Source organism: Squalius cephalus (assembly GCF_949319135.1).
Source record: "Squalius cephalus genome assembly, chromosome: 2".
Taxonomy (NCBI): Eukaryota; Metazoa; Chordata; class Actinopteri; order Cypriniformes; family Leuciscidae; genus Squalius; species Squalius cephalus.
In genome coordinates, this window is record NC_137123.1 from 52938202 (window position 1) to 52954387 (window position 16186).

General features: G+C 39.7%; 1 protein-coding gene across 1 annotated transcript; it reads right to left on the reverse strand.

The window, feature by feature from the left end:
* Positions 1-1044: 1044 nt before the first annotated feature.
* pi4k2b (phosphatidylinositol 4-kinase type 2 beta) lies at positions 1045-15593 on the reverse strand. The gene is made up of 10 exons (XM_079864741.1): positions 15084-15593; positions 9814-9965; positions 7485-7685; positions 7252-7383; positions 6732-6885; positions 6289-6353; positions 4255-4354; positions 3679-3812; positions 3177-3236; positions 1045-1890 (listed from the first exon to the last, which is right to left on the reverse strand). The coding sequence occupies exons 1-10, from the start codon at positions 15415-15417 to the stop codon at positions 1717-1719; spliced, it is 1506 nt and encodes a 501-aa protein (XP_079720867.1). The 5' UTR covers positions 15418-15593; the 3' UTR covers positions 1045-1716.
* Positions 15594-16186: the final 593 nt, after the last annotated feature.

The window sequence follows — 16186 nt, forward strand, 5'->3', positions numbered from 1 at the left end:
TCTGTCCTATGTCCGTTACACCTCTGAATGTGCCAATCACAGCGACATGTGCCATCGGCTTCTGTGCGTCAGAAGCCATGTCACTCAATGTTAAAAATGCCACTCTCTTTCTATTCATGCCAAGATCTAAAATTGTTTTATTGGATATAAAATGTGACGGGGGTTGGGGTGGGGGAGGGCATGAAGTCAAAAAGGTTGAGATCTACTCAACCGTGGGTCAAAGTGTTCTGACCATTTTTGAGTGAATACTAGAGAATTGTAGCCTGGAAATCCAGACCTAAATCTGAAAGATTAATGGTCTGGCATCGACTAATGAAAATCGCCCAGCTCGAGGGGCGGCACCAAGCATGCATTTGAAAATCTCACTGCACGCAATTGGATAACACTACGACCAATCACAACAAGCCCCATACGCTTAGCTACCAGCAAAGCTAAATGGTAGATTCGACTCTTGCCGTATCTGGTCTGCAAAACAGCAAAAACGCCCTTCTTGCAAAGGAAGGATTCGAGCGCCGTCTTCTGTTCCTCTTTTAGATAAAAAGCCAAGTCTAACTCGTTCATTGTAGCGGCCAAAGCAGTTTCAAACAACTGGTGTTCATCCAGCCATCTTGCAATGTTTACTAATGACTTCGACGTCACAACGTTGTCGTCATCTGTTTAGCCCGCCTATATCAGATAAGCCGATGTGATTGGTGCAGCTCGGATACAAGGGCATATTTAATGAGCATCATTACTCGACGCTAGAGTAAACTCGCTGAGCATATTCAACTTGTGCTCTCGCGAGAACTCTGGATTTCCAGGGTAAGAGAATTGAAGGAAAAAACATTTATTTCATTAAAAAAAATAAAAAAAATAAACACTTTCACTTTTTCTCCCCTCAAACAGTTTTCACCACAGGTAGTTAAAAACTTGCTGATTTGGAATGAGGAATTTTTTATTTTATTTTTTACATGCAAAAAAGCCCCTCCCCTGGCTTAAAGGGATGATCAACTACATCAAACAAATCAAAAACGTAAAAAATAAACAAACACTAGGTCATTTTTTAACCAATCCCAAAGCTTTATTTTTTATTCACTTCATTTTTAATATACAGCTCTGCTCTAGCAACCGTTCAGCTGGAATACAAAGTCCAAGATGCATACACAGGATTGTGTGAAAGAGAAAACAACCTTTTGGAATTATACTTTTACCAGGGGATTCAAAGCACCCACCTTTAACAATGTATATGCCGTCACCAGCTTCCTGTTACATAATCAGCAAATACATTCATCATATTAAATACCACGGTCACCAGAGTTCCTTGGTGTTGAAATGTGCTCAGGAGACGTGTAAAATGTAAACTTGCAGGTTACATTCAAGCATTTTTTTTTTTCAAGTTTAAATTATTTAAGCATCATTCTTCATTTATAATATCTATATTTATACTTATAAAATAATTGGCAGTTGAGAAAGGCTGTCACGACATTACTTCAACATTTTCAAAGAACGATTCCCTTTTGACATTCCAACTTGACAGCCATAGTGAGCTGAAGAGGAGAATTCTGGGAAAAGGCTCAGGAAAACAAAAGGCCTCAGATCCTCCGTGCAGTCTTTTAAGTCTCTCCCTTTGCTACATTCATCCATCAAGTCCTTATCAGAAAGTTCTCCATCCAGTGTCTGAATATGCCCTAACCATCAAAGATAGGGCACACTCTTCATCCTCTCTGTGAGGTCCCTTTACCAGGAGGTGAAAAAGGGTCTCTTGCAGTGAAACGTCTGGGTAAAAGCATTGCCCAATTGGACAACACGACCCTGGCCTCCTCCACGGCTCCTCTCCACCACCACACGGGGCATCTGCACCAACTGGATGGGGCTCTTCACATCTTTCAAAGCCTGGGTCAGGTTTAAGATCTATTTGAGAAGAACAGGCAAGTACAGTTTTACATAAAGCAGGGGGTTTTAAGCAGCTCTTACAACACAATAACACTTCCTAATCAACTCCAATTAATCAGTTTGCCTAATACTACATACACTTCTGTTCAAACATTTTGAAATTAATAAAAAAATTAACTTAACACTTTTATTCATCAAGGATGCATTAAATTGATCAAAAGTGACCCCAACCCTGCATTAACTCTTTTTGATGTAATTTTCCATCATTTATGAGACAACGGTTCCCTGCCATTGACGGAATTTTCCGGCTTTTCGTGTTTGTTTTCACTGTTATTCGGTAGGAGGCGCTATTAAGCATCTTCTGAAAGAGTACTGAATCTCCTGATCAAAACACACGCAAAGATGATGCACAAACAAGCGATATCATATGCATATGTAAAAATACACGATCAACATTAAACAGCATAAACTGCCTAATGTTATGAATGAAATGTCGACCCAGGACAAGCTATTGGACTGAAGATTCGGGAGTGTTGATGGACTCGATCTACTCCATCTAGGTTTTGATCATATTTGTGAATTTGATCCAGATGTAGTCTTTGTCAAAAATATAATTTTCTCAGCTTTTTTTTTTATGAAAACCCAGTCAAGTGTTGATAAAAAATAATAAAGCATGAAGCTAGAATAGAACGGGTTTTTCTAAACTCAAAGAATCTTGGGAAAAAAAAAAAAAAAAAAAACGGTTCTTTCTAATAATAATAAATATTTCTTGAGCATCAAATCAACAGAGTGATTTCTGAAGGATCATGTGACACTGAGGACTGGAGTAATGTCTGCAGAAAATTCAGCTTTGCCTTTACAGGAATGAATTACATTTTAAAATATATACACATAGAAATGTTCATTTTAGATTGTAATAATATTTCACAATATGACTTTTTTCTTAAATCAAATAAATGCAACCTTGGTGAGCATAAAAGAAAATTATCTTCTTCAAAAAAAATGATCTTACCGACCCCGATCTTTTAAATGTATAATAGCATAGAGAACACAAGACAAAGTAAGTCTGAACATATGCAGAAAAAAACTAATAGAGACAATCTTTAACTTGACATTGCAAAATATGAGGTCTAAATTCAGATCTACATCTCAGCAGTGATAGGGTGAAAATAGCTTCCCGAATTATACGTTAGCTGTGAATTTTTCATTGTGAAGAGCTCCAGCATTTAGTGAGAATGAAACATGTGAGAACAGAACTGCAGAGAAAGCATTGTAAAACAATAATTCCAAAGCATAAAACTTACCTGTCCTCTCATAACGGACATCTGTTTCTCAAACATGGTTTTGTCAAACCCTTTATCCGTCTGAAAACACAGAGTGGTTCATGTGAAAACTCATTTAACTTAAAAGAACATTAATCCATACTAAGATTCTTGCTAATTAATGCATAGAGTAAGATTGAGTAAGATTATACCGACATCATAGAAAACAGATTTATGAGGTCAGGTCGCTTAGAGGGATCAGTTAATGATTTATAGACACTTTTTCTTGGTTTTGTGAATTTTAGCAGGAATATTTTTAGCAGAGCCACTTAAAATGGGATGAATTTAGTGATGCAGCTTCTTTAAGGGTTTTAGTGTGCTGACAGCATGCTGAGCTTCAACTTGCTAACAGAAACCGGACTGACAGCCTGCTAAAGCCCTGTCCTAGAAGTTGAGTCTCTAAATAAACTACAGCCAAAGCAACACTTCTATAACAAATTCAATGCCTTGAATGGTAAGAATACAGGTACATTAGATTACCTACTTTGAACATCTCATAAAGGTCCTCACAGAGGTCCTGTACAAAGTTCATGTCAGAAATGCGTGAGAGCACAAGGTCTCTGGTCTCCTGGGTGAAGGGCACTTTGGCCTGAGGCAACCAAGCCCAGTGGAACGGATCTACATGCACCAAAACAAAGACCAATTATTCATTCAGTAAAATCTGGACATACTAGACTGTATTTATGTTGTATTATGCTTAAATATTTTAAATGAGCTTGGTAAACAAAAATAAACTGAGCATATATGGGAACTTCTTTAGTGTTGTTTAAAAACCTCTAAGAAATTAATACTTTTATAGAGCAAGGACGCATTTAAATTGATTGAAAGTGACAGTAAAGACATGTATTATGTTACAAATGATTTCCATTTCAAATAAATACAGCTATTTTGAACTTACTATTAATCAAAGAATCCTTAAAAAATAAATGCATCAGTTTACACACACACACAAAAAAAAAAAAAAAAAAAAAAAAAAAAGATAAGCAGCACGACTGTTTTCGAAGTGTTTCCCGAGCATCAAGTCAGCATATTAGAATGAAATGTAAAAAAAAATCCTTACATGCTCTCCACTCGTCAGGGTGTTTAAAAGGGAAGGCCAAACCATTATCTATAGCTGCAATCTTTATGGCCGAGTCTTTTGGGTCAGTCCATTCAGATTCCTGAAAAGAGACATGGAAGAGAAACTCAGCATTAGTGTTGGACTGAGAAACAATCATTACATTAATTTAACCTTTGCAGCAACTTAACCAAATAGAAATAAAGGACTCCAACACAGTTGCTTTCGCAATACTGAATAAGTCTTGTTTGACGTGGTGCTATGTTTACAGAGCTTTACTGTGAATATGAAAAGAACTGTTTACTAAGAGATACCATGTATACATTAGGGGTGTAACAATACACTCGTCACAATACGATACTAACGCGGTACTGAAATCGTAATATGATACTATCGTGATACTTTAAGCAAAAATAAAGAGTTTTTTTCCTGTTCCGTCTAAGATATATAGTAAAAAGTTAAAGTACTGTTGATTAAAATGCTAAACTTGGAATTACGGGGTGGACTTAAATAGGCAGTGCACAGGGCAATGGTGACACCAGAATAAACAATTCTACATTTTTAGCTTCAGAATCATGAATATGTTAGACACATATGCTTTCACTCTGTCACTAACTACATATTTCAAATAATGTAGGCCCTTTTTAACTAGTAAAATTAGACATTTGGCATCATCAAGACACAAATATTCCCCCATTGCAGTATTATACATTATATTCAACATTTAATGAAGTAATATCACTAAAACTCTGCTCTTTTTTTCTCTCACACATTACACTCGCACTTTCAGTTGTTGGACCTCTTACACAAGCAGCACAACGGTGCTCTCTATCTCCTGTCTCTGCCTCTATTAATGCACTTACATAAGAATAAACCACCTAAAATGTTCTGAATCATCATACTACTAAAACTAAAAATGTGATAGTGATTTAAATGTTCCGACAATGTATTCACGTCATTCTCGCAAGAACATTTGACAGTCCGTGTTTCCTACAGTATGTGTGATGTAAATCTATTCATCATATAAAGCGATAATGTCTCTTCAGAAGACTAGGATAAGCCGTTTGACTGATTATTTTTATGATGCCTTCGTGACCTTTTTTTTTGGAAGTTTTAAGTTTTAGAGGAATGGACTTTAAATAGAGGGACAGAAATTTCTTCATTTGTGTTTGGAAGATGAACGAAAACCTTATAGGTTTAAAGTGACATGAGGGTGAGTATAGACATGACAGACTTTTTGGGTGAACTATACCTTATAAATACAGTAAAGCCTGGTTCACACGGCAGGATAATTAGGCCGATTTTAGCCCCGATTCACCCCTTCCGACAATCTTAAGGATGCTCCGATTATCATAAAATAATCTGATCAGATATTCCTGCCGTGTGTGGTGTGTTAAGACTGCTCTCGTCTGCTCGGAAGGACGTCGGGACCGCTCCAATCTCAAATCGGGGATATCCAACATGTTGGATTTTTTTGGCCCGATTTCTCCTCGTGTGTGGTGTCCCCCGGGGACAAATGAGCACGTGGCCTGTGGACTGTGGCGTGTAGCCAAACAGTAAGCGAGGTGACGAGGCGGCGAGGAAGCACCGGGAAGTCAAATCGGTTCGTGTGTGATGTGTTGATTTTGCCGTGTGGCTGCGTACCACACACCGTACGACCAAAACTGTTAGACCCCTGATTTTTTTTAAATCGCTGTGTGTGGGGTCTCTCAGGTTTGGAAAAATCGGCCGACAATTTTTAAATCGTCCCGTGTGAACCAGGCTTAAGCTGAGTCTATATCACGATGCATATTGTTCACATTACCGATACATATCGTCACATTTTACGTCGCAATATTTTGATATAACATTACACCTCAATAGGTTTAATTAAATATATTTTAGTATACTATACATATGCTCATTTGGCATATAAAAAAATAGGACACCCCTGCATTTGCCTGCTTCCATTACAGCACATAGTACACATGGTTCTCAGTCATGGCATTTTCTTCGAGCTGCCCAGCAGAAGAGCTCTATAAATATCCCCCAGCTCACCTTCTCTGTCAGCTCTCCATCGCCTGGCTTCTCATACTTGATCAACCAGTTATCGTTCCCTCTGTCTGAAGAAGCCACATAAGAGATGTCAGATTTCCTTTTCAAAGGCACAGTAAACAATTAGCATTTCTTTTATATGGGAATAACATGTTGTGCTAAAAAAATAAGGCACATTTGTATTGTGTGGGAGGTAGAAAAACAGGAAATGAAGAAAGATAATGTAAAGCCTAGCTGTGAAAAGAAAAAAACCATGGCAACCACAGTTTACCGGCAACCAAAATACCATAGTAATAAAATCATAAATTACCCTCCAAAAAGTATAAAAATGTACTTTCTCTTTTTTTGACAGTAGTGACTATGGTTACCATGGTAAAGATTTGAAAGGGAATAGATTCAAGAACATAGGCATTATACTTCATAACTCATACATCAGTATTGGGTACCTGTGTTTCTGATCACATAATCCAACACCACCAGCCTCTCAAACTGAGACTGAAGCTGCTTCCTCATGTTCTCTGGAAGAGGCTCTGCCTCAAACTTCCTCAGCCAGTAGTCTGCTTCATGATAGCCCTCCACAAACAGCTGAAATGAGCCCACCTACACAAGAGAGAACAAATCAATACTGCTGAAAATCTTGCCCTCTGCTGCTCTCAATTTTCTTCCATGCATTCAAACATCAAGTGTCAAGGCAGGTTTAATATCTAAAAAGTTTGGTCACAAACTTGGGCACAAAGTGCGAATGAGATTTTAGAGCTACAGCGAAACATTTCAGCAAATATCGTATGGCTTCAAAAAACCTAGATTAAAGTGTAAAGTTATGCTTTTGTTATACAGAAAAGATCAGTGTACAAATTAATAAAGTATTTCCTTTTGTGTTCCACACAAGAAAATAAGTTTGGACAATTTTCATTTTAAGAACTATCCCTTTTAGAAAATGGGGATGGAATTACTATGAGGTGTTACCTTTGGAGGAAGGCCGACTCTGTGAAACCGCCGTCCAACTTTGGGGACTTTCTCCAGGGCATATTTCTTACCACGGGATTTGGCACGGTCAATTGCACTATAGTGAAAAGTCTCACTTGACAAATTTACAACCTTGAAAGAAAAGAAAAAAAAAATGTTTGGCTCTTAATTCCAAAATCAAAGCTTTATATTAACGTAAACTGAAATGCCTCTATAATGCCCATCCTCCTCACCTTAGTTTTGGGTACAATCCCCAAACCCAGTTTTTGGTCCACGAGTGAGGCAGCTGCCTCAGAGAGGTAGCCCTGGTTAGGAATGAGGCAGCCACGGCCAAAACAGCACGGGCAGCAGACTTTATGGAAATATTTGGTCCATTTAGGATTTAAGTGACCATAAGGCTCCTCTGATTTTGGTTTAAATACACCAATGATTTTCTAAAGAAGATAAGATAGAAGAAAAAAAAAAAAAAAAAAATCACATTTAACTAGATTTGAATGCAACTACTATAAATCATACTGTAAAAAGCTTAGTGCTCTTAGGGTGCTTTCACGCTTGGTTCGATTGCTCCCCCCCCCCCCCCCTGCTGGATTGTGTTCACAATATATTATTTGGATCTGAACCGCAGTGCGTTTGCATCAAAAGCAGCAGCTGTTTACTCTTTGCATGGTGAGATGATGCAGGAGGTGGCGGCAAAATGCATAGCGTTGCTCAACTCACTATTATATTTTGGTTTTTGAACCTTTGGTTTTGCTTTCAAAGCGTCAGCACATAACAGCACTTGAGTCTATCTGCCTCAAATGTAGGTTACTGCAAATTTTCTAAAGAAAGCAGTAGTCCATTTGTGCTTAAGGTGAGCAGAAATGAGATATACATTATCTCTGCTTACATTGCGTCAGTCATGCTTGACAGGAAAGTAGTGATAACACACATTTTTGAGGTGTTTTTTTGTTTTGTTTTTAATTAAATATCATAAATTGAGTAAAACTGCCTTTATATCAGCACCGAACCGCCCTAGAGTTCACATGAACCATACCACAGACCAATGCGAACTCTGGTACAGTTCACAGGTTCGCACACGAGTTTCGGAAATCAGCGTTCACATACAAATTAACCGAAATCTGACAACAATAGAACCCAGGTGCAGACTAAAAGAACTAGTGTGAAAGCACCCTAAGAAACACTTCTTGTAATTCATCATCTACATTATGTTTTTCCACTGCTGATGGGAACTTTGTCAATGTTATTGTTCTTCTCACACAAAACCCTCTAGACAGCAACCAGTCTGGTTTCAAAAGCAGCCACTCAACTGAGACTGCCCTTCTCAGTTATTGAAGCTCTGAGACTGGCAAGAGCAGCTTCTAAATCACCAATCCTCATTTTGCTGGATCTTTTTGCTGCTTTTGACACAGTTAACCACCAGATCTTCCTATAAACCCTCATGACAATTGGCATCTCAGAACAGCACTCCAGTGGTTCAAGTCTTAACTCTCAGATAGGTCCTTCAGGGTATCTTGGAGGGGTGAGGTGTCAAAGTCGCAACATCTAGCTTCTGGGGTGCCTCAGGGCTCAGTGCTTGGACTACTTCTCTTCTTCATTTACTTGACATCACTAGGATCTGTCATCCAGAGACATGGCTATTCACTTCACTGCTATGCTGATGACACACAACTCTACCTCTCATTTCAGCCGGATGATCCGACGGTTGCTGCTCGCATCTCAGCCTGCCTAACAGATATTTTTGCTGGATGGAGGACCATCACCTTCAACTTAACCTTGCCAAGACAGAATTGTTTGTGGTTTCGGCCAACTGAACACTTAAATCACAACTTCTCAATTCAGCTAGGCTCATCATCCATAAATCCTTCCAGGACAACCAGGAACCTTGGAGCTGTGTTTGATTAGCTAAACTTCACAGACCACATTGCTAGAACTACCCTGTCCTGCAGACTTGCCTTATACCACATTAGGAAGTATACCTTCCTATCGGAGAATGCTACACAACTCGTTGTCCAAGCCAGGCTGGAAAATATTGTAATGCTCTTTTGGCAGGCCTTCCAGCATGCACTGTCAAACCTCTGCAACTGCTCCAGAATGCAGCAGCAAGAGTGATCTTTTACAAACCAAAAAGAGTACGTCACGCCTCTCTTCATCAATTTGCACTGGCTGCCAATAGCCGCTCGCATCAAATTCAAGGCACATCAAATTTCACTGGCTCTGCACCCCTATATCCTAAACTTACTACTTCAAACTTATATGCCCTCCAGAAGCGTGTGTTCTGCAAGTGAACAGCGCCATGTGGAGCCAATCCCAAAGAGGCACAAAATCCCTTTCACAGACCTTTACCTTGACTGTTCCCTGCTGGTGGAATGATCTGAGTCTTTACATTTTGTACTTGCATATTATTGTTCTTTTGTTGATTCAACTGCTTCTATTGTTCACCTTACTTGTAAATCGCTTTGGACAAAAGTATCTGCTAAATGATTAAATGTAATGTTCTTCTGTTATGGCGTTTAAACTTGATTTTCTTAGGGACAATCTCAACACCCATTTAAATACACATACCCCTTTAGGATCCTTGACAAAGTAGCTTCCACTGGATCCTTGCGAGATGCGTTCAGGAAATACGCCATTTTCTATCGCCTGCTCCGCCCTTTGGATAATCTCTCCAAACTCTGGGTCTTCTGGGAAATGGTTGAAATCTCCACTGCTATTACCTATATGCACAAATACAAAGTGAGTCAAATGTACAGTGCAGCAAATATATTTATTTGTGTCTGCATTTATATGAAAATATGTCCCCTCATCTCGAAAGGCCATACAGCAGAACGTTTTGGGGATTTTTTTTTTTTTTTTTTTAAATAATTTCCATCAGAGTGAAATTCATGCCCAAGGCCATTTTTATCTGGAACAATTTAACCTACTCCTAGAAATCAAAGCTTCAAAGCTGAATCACTAGTGAGCATGCAATTTAGTCAAACACTTTTGCCATGTCTGCAAACCAGCCTTCAAAAAGATAAAAATTAAAAGGACACTGTGCATTTCTGGAGTGCAAAAAAGGCGAAAAATATATAGGCATTAGATGAAAGGTACAATATCAAAGCGATTCATCTAAAGACCAGCAAATGCAATGTTTTCATGTGCTGTACTAGGTCTTGACAGCTTAAAATGTGGGTTCTCATACCCATTTTGTAAAATTTGACCAACAACAAAAAAAAAAAAACTAAACAGAATAGCTAGTATAATTCCTGTACAAGCTAAGAACTATAGTATTTCTTAATGCATGCACCACAAAGAAGACTTCTACATATTCCTTCAAATTGGCTTGATTACCTTTATATTTTAATTCCATTTTTTAAATGCATGCCCTTGTAATTCTGAATTACAAGGGCATGCATTTAATTCTTAATCAAAAACTTGATCTTCCCAAGAAATGACTTCTCTCTGGTGATGTATGCTGGACTTCTCCAATCATTTCATCCGCTTATAAACCCCGTTTCTTACAATCAGCTGAAACTCACATTTAGATCTGCTTCAATTTAATTAAAAAACAAAATCACTGCCCAACATTGTTTTTATATTTTGAAAATCCATTTTAATTAGATGTTTACTTGGATATTATAATACGGAAGAATTTTTTATTTATTTTTGTAGTGACACCATTGTGGATTCCTAATGCAAACACACACACTCATGTCCTATGTGATCTGCATAGAGGCAACTGATGATCAGATCCAGTCACCATCCATTCCAAACTAAAGTAGAGAGGGCCTGCATGTCTCTTACTAAAACTGAACTACATACACAACATGCTCACTAAGGCTTTGTTTAGAAAGGCAGCATAAACTGATGAATATGATTCAAGCTGATTTTGTTTTTTGACAATCCACACGAAACCCAAAGTTAACAAACCTGATCAAAGCCAAATCGGAAAGTGGTTTGATGCTCTCAGCTGTTGAAAAAAGCCTTGCTGTATCTGCAAGATGCATGCATTATTACTATAGCAACCGATGCAGCTACACTCTACAAACAGATTATCAGATTAAGTCACTTGCAAAATGACAGCATAGACAGCAAGTCCTAAAAATCTATTTTTAAAATGCAGTATGAACAAAGCCTCGCACACATACACGTCAAGGAGATTTATTTATTTCACAATGAATTTTACCAAAACTCACATTCGTTTTTCAGAATCCACTACAATGAATGCATACACTGCAGTAAAACTAACACAAAGTGGTCTACATATGCTCTAAAAGGTAAAACTCATACACACACACACTCAGCTGACCGTCTCTGGGCAGCTTTCCCTGGGTGAATAAGAGAGTCCATTAGACACAGACAGAACCTCTCTGATGGCCATTAAACATTTAGAAGACAAGAACACTCTCCCTCTCTTGTACGTACACAGACCAGACACACCCATACAAACACCTCAGAAAACATATCTGCATGTCATAAATATCAATAATCAGAATAGCTTGATTTTTAAAGACTTCATCTTAGCTTCAATGTGTAATTAAGACGTACTTGTGCTATTTCCAAATTCATTCAACATTCCAATATTTAAATCAAACTGATGTTGTAAGCATGCTGAGCATACGGAGAGATCTCATTTACACAAAAAAGGACAGTCAGAAAGAGTCTAGTAAAAAATCCATTGAAATAAATAACTGCAAGTGCAGATGTCTTGGTCATGCTGCCAAAATTGCATGATTTCAAAAAGACTAGACATTGCGAGTACTAGTGCAATGAATTGTGTGTTGTGACACAATACTCCCATTACTATCATAAAAAAAAATTGTGTGGCTTGTGCTACAGTAGACTTTCTGCTGACTTGGACCAGACAGGATAGCCTTCATTGCTCGTGCATCGATGAGCTTTGAGTGCCCAACACCCAGTCGTCAGTTTGTGGTTTGTAGCTTCTCAGACTACTGTTAGTAAATTCTCACCACTGCTGACTGAGAGCAAACCACAAGCCTTGCCGTTTCAGAGATGCCTTACCCAATCGCCTTTACATAACAATTTGGCGAAGTTTAAAGGCTCAGGAAAGGAGGAGATGGGAACCGGCGAACTATCAACGTAAAGTTTAATGACACAAATAAACAAACAACAAAACCAAAGTAAAACGACAGCCCCTCACGGATGACTGTCTCATAAACATAAAACAACATAAATAGTCCAGGCCTGGGTCCTTTGTCGTCTTGCACTGTCTGTGAGACTCGAGACCGGTGTGGCGCCCAGGTGACGCTCATTAGCAGCACTCGCACCACCGGCCCCTCTGTCCTCAAGGCGCTCGCCCTCGCTCTGCTAGCCACATATACCCTTGAGTATCCGCTCTACTCTCCCCCCCTCCAGGGGGGCCTTCACGGACACAGCACCTGGGGGTAAGGACAGACAAGGCGAGCGAGAGTAAAGGAGACTGAAGGATGAGGAGAGACAGAAAAAAAAAAAATCTGCCGCTTGGTCCTCAACCAGCTAAGTGCAGTGCCATGCGATGGTAGTGGACGCTCCTCAGTGGACAGCTCCATACTCCTCTGCTTCCTGACGGACGACGATGGCTCCTCCGGCTACAGGCGCCGGGCAGCAAGCTCCCCATTCCCTCGCTCTGCCGGCTCCTCCTCATCATGGCAGACGGCAGCAGGTCTGGCCTCCTGCGAACGACGAACTCCTCCATCCCCTCACAGACCCAGGAGCACGGCAGTGAAGCTCTACGCTCATTAGCACTCGCGCCATTGCTCTGTTCCCACGCCTCCCAGCCCCATCCTGCTTGTCACATTGACCCTTGTCAAATTCACTCAGATCTTTATTCCTGGCCAGTTCTCCTGCATCCAACAAGTTGATTACAAGAACTAATTGTTTGCTCAAGTCGAGTCTCGACGCTTTCCGAGCATTACCATCTTATCTACCCAGACCTTAACATGTCACCTTATTATTAGGAGATGGAGATTAGGAGATGTATGATCAACGATATTTGCTTCATCTGTGCCTAGTCATATTGTTTTGGCTTATCAGTGTATGTTAGCCTGACAAGCCAGACCCACATCAAGATGTTGGGTCTGGGAACACACCATTGGCAGGGCTCAATCCGAGGGGCGGGATAAACGGCTGTCTTTCAAATTCCCTCTGCACGCAAAAGGATAGCGCTACAACCAACCAAAGCATTTTCCCACTAGCGGAGCTAGTTGATAGATTAAACTTTTGCCGTATCCGGTCGGCAAAACTCCAAACACATATTCCTTTTTTAAGAATGACTTCAGTGCCGTTCTTTGTTTTTTTCTCAAAGAAAAGCTTAACTCCAAGTCTTCCAGAGTCGCGGCCAAAGCCGATTTAAAAGACCGCTGTTCGCCAACAGCAGCAGCCTTCTTTGTTTTCAAGAAGCAGGGAATTCACGCGGAACCGTCGCAACTCTGCCGCCATTATGTTAAGCCCGCACACCAACTCTATACACGATGTGATTGGCCTGACTAGAGTTTGTTTTTTCCAGCTCGCAAGCCATCGGAGAGTTGCTAGACGACACTGGCTGCAAAATGAAATTTGCTGCCGCTAGGGTGCGTCTAGATTTCTAGGCCAAGTGTAGGCTATGTCAATATGGAAGAAACAAATCTGTCATTGTGATTCTGTTTCATTGCAATTTTAAGCTTTATTTAAATGTTATGTGATGATCTTTGGATGTTATCAATCATATTACTTTGTCGTGTAAATAAAGAATGTCTCATTTCTGGCAGCATTTTTATTTAACAACTATATGTTAAACACTTGCACATTTCATTATGCCTATAAAAATTTAAAAATTTAAATAAAATAAAAAAAGAAATAGCGTCACAGAGATGAAGTTCTAATAATACCTAAAGTAGGAATTGGCAATGCCAATGCAACCCCTTTAGAGAGACCCTAATGATTGTTTTCCCTTTCACTGAAGGCTCGATGTGGATCTCAAAGAGAAAGCAGAGTGTGTTTCTGCTCTCTAGCTTATCCGCATTCAAATGAACCTGTTATTAATTTGCAAGGAAACTTTATTGCGTCAATGCACTCCACATCTACTCGGTAACAATCTTGTGAGTAGATTGTCAGACGCACCTGGAAAGACGAAAATATATGCAGCAAGTTACAACACACAGAAACAGTTAAGCATGTGTATCAAGAGTTGTGTAGATATTCCAGCAGCTGCTGTGGTGTCACCTGTGCATGTGTGTTCCAAGTTCAAAGAGCATGTAAGCTGAACTCTGGAAAGGTTGCATAACGGACCATGTTCTGAGATAAAGCAGATGGGGTAACAACAGGCAGCACATAGCCAAGACGTGTGGGAGTGAATTTAGAATATTTAATATATTTATTTTACATTAAAACTTGTTCAGTGTGTGTTAGGAAGAGGCAAAGAAAAAAAACAAAACAAAAACTCCCCTCTCTGTTTGATTTAACATCTTACAAAGTTCCCCAAAGTATATCAGCTGTTTTTTTAGGAACACACTGCTTTTCACAGAAACAGAACACGCGCGGTTGCTATGGAAACTAATGCAGAGAAGACTGGTCCCGTGTGCGTTCTTTCTCCAATTTAACTCAGATTATACAATAAAAAGGGGGAGTGGCTATATTTAAATAAAGGCGTGGTCAGTAGTGTTATCTTTCATAAATAGGGTGGATTTTGTTTTGTTTAAAAGTAGTAACAGAAAATTGCTTTTTGCAAACCTGAAATATCGCACTGAAACAAATATACATCAAAACTATGTATTTTGTTTGAAAAGCAAAACAAAAGGTGTCGAAGTGTGTGAAGACACCTATAGTTTGAGCCAGTTTAATCAGATTATGAGTGATATCCAGCTCATATAGCTCACCTGGAGATGCCAGATTATCAGATGATGAACTGTGTCTGTTCCTTCGCGTCCTTTTCTCTCTCCCAGCCCGCGGTGAGAGATTCCCGGCAGGTCCTGGTAACAGAAGCGCCTCTTCCCCAGACCCGTCCGCTTCCAGCTCCGTCAGCACGCTTTCCGTCGAGTCCGAGATACGAACCGCTGCCCCGGGGTTAAGCGAAAGTCCCAGTGACGGCACCGTCCGGGTCTTTTCAAATAAGACCGCGGGCACCTCTGAATTGAGAAAGTTCGCCTCCGGTGTTAAATCTCCACCGCCTTTCTCCGGCTCGCCGTCGGTGGGATCGCATTCTGCCATCATTATGGACTGTGGGTGTTTTCTGTCTCTGTCCAGAGAAACTGACACCTCTCAAAAACCCCGCGTCATATCCGTGAGTCCGTCTTTAAGAGTTTGTTCGTTCTTCTTCAGACGCGCTGATGCTCTCGACCGATTTAAGTCCACATCACCCGTCACCATTACCGACTTCCTATATTCTCAAGCATGCGCACTGCGTGCCCGCACCGTCGGACAGGTTTTTAAAGGCGCAGTAACGATTAAAGTCCCAATGAAAACAAAATTGAATTTTTTTTCTATTTTTTATGGAATATTGGCAGATATATCTTATAAATCATTTATCATACACATTTTTTTTTTTAATTCATGTGCCCTGTAATATTTAATATTCTGTGTATGTGTGTGTATGTGTATATATATATATATATGCACACCTGGTGCAACTAACAAAGCCCTTAATTAGTTGCATTAGGTGTGCTCCAGAGGTGTAAATCCAGGGGTCAGAAAGTAAAGTCCTGCCATATGTTTATTCCAGCCATGAACTCACTAATTCACTAATTAGTTCTATCTGCTTGCTGAAAAACTGTGCTAATTAGCAAATCCAGGTGATTGGAACAAAATACTGAGGAGGACTTTTACTTTCTAAACCTGGACTTTACACCTCTGCTTGAGAGCTGTTTTGCAGATTTGTGCTGTTGTGAGGGATTCTATTCAGGGGGGTTGAATAATTTTGAGACTGCATAAGTCATTGCAAAATGCATAAGTTGCATTTTCAGTTTGGGGAAACCTTGAAACA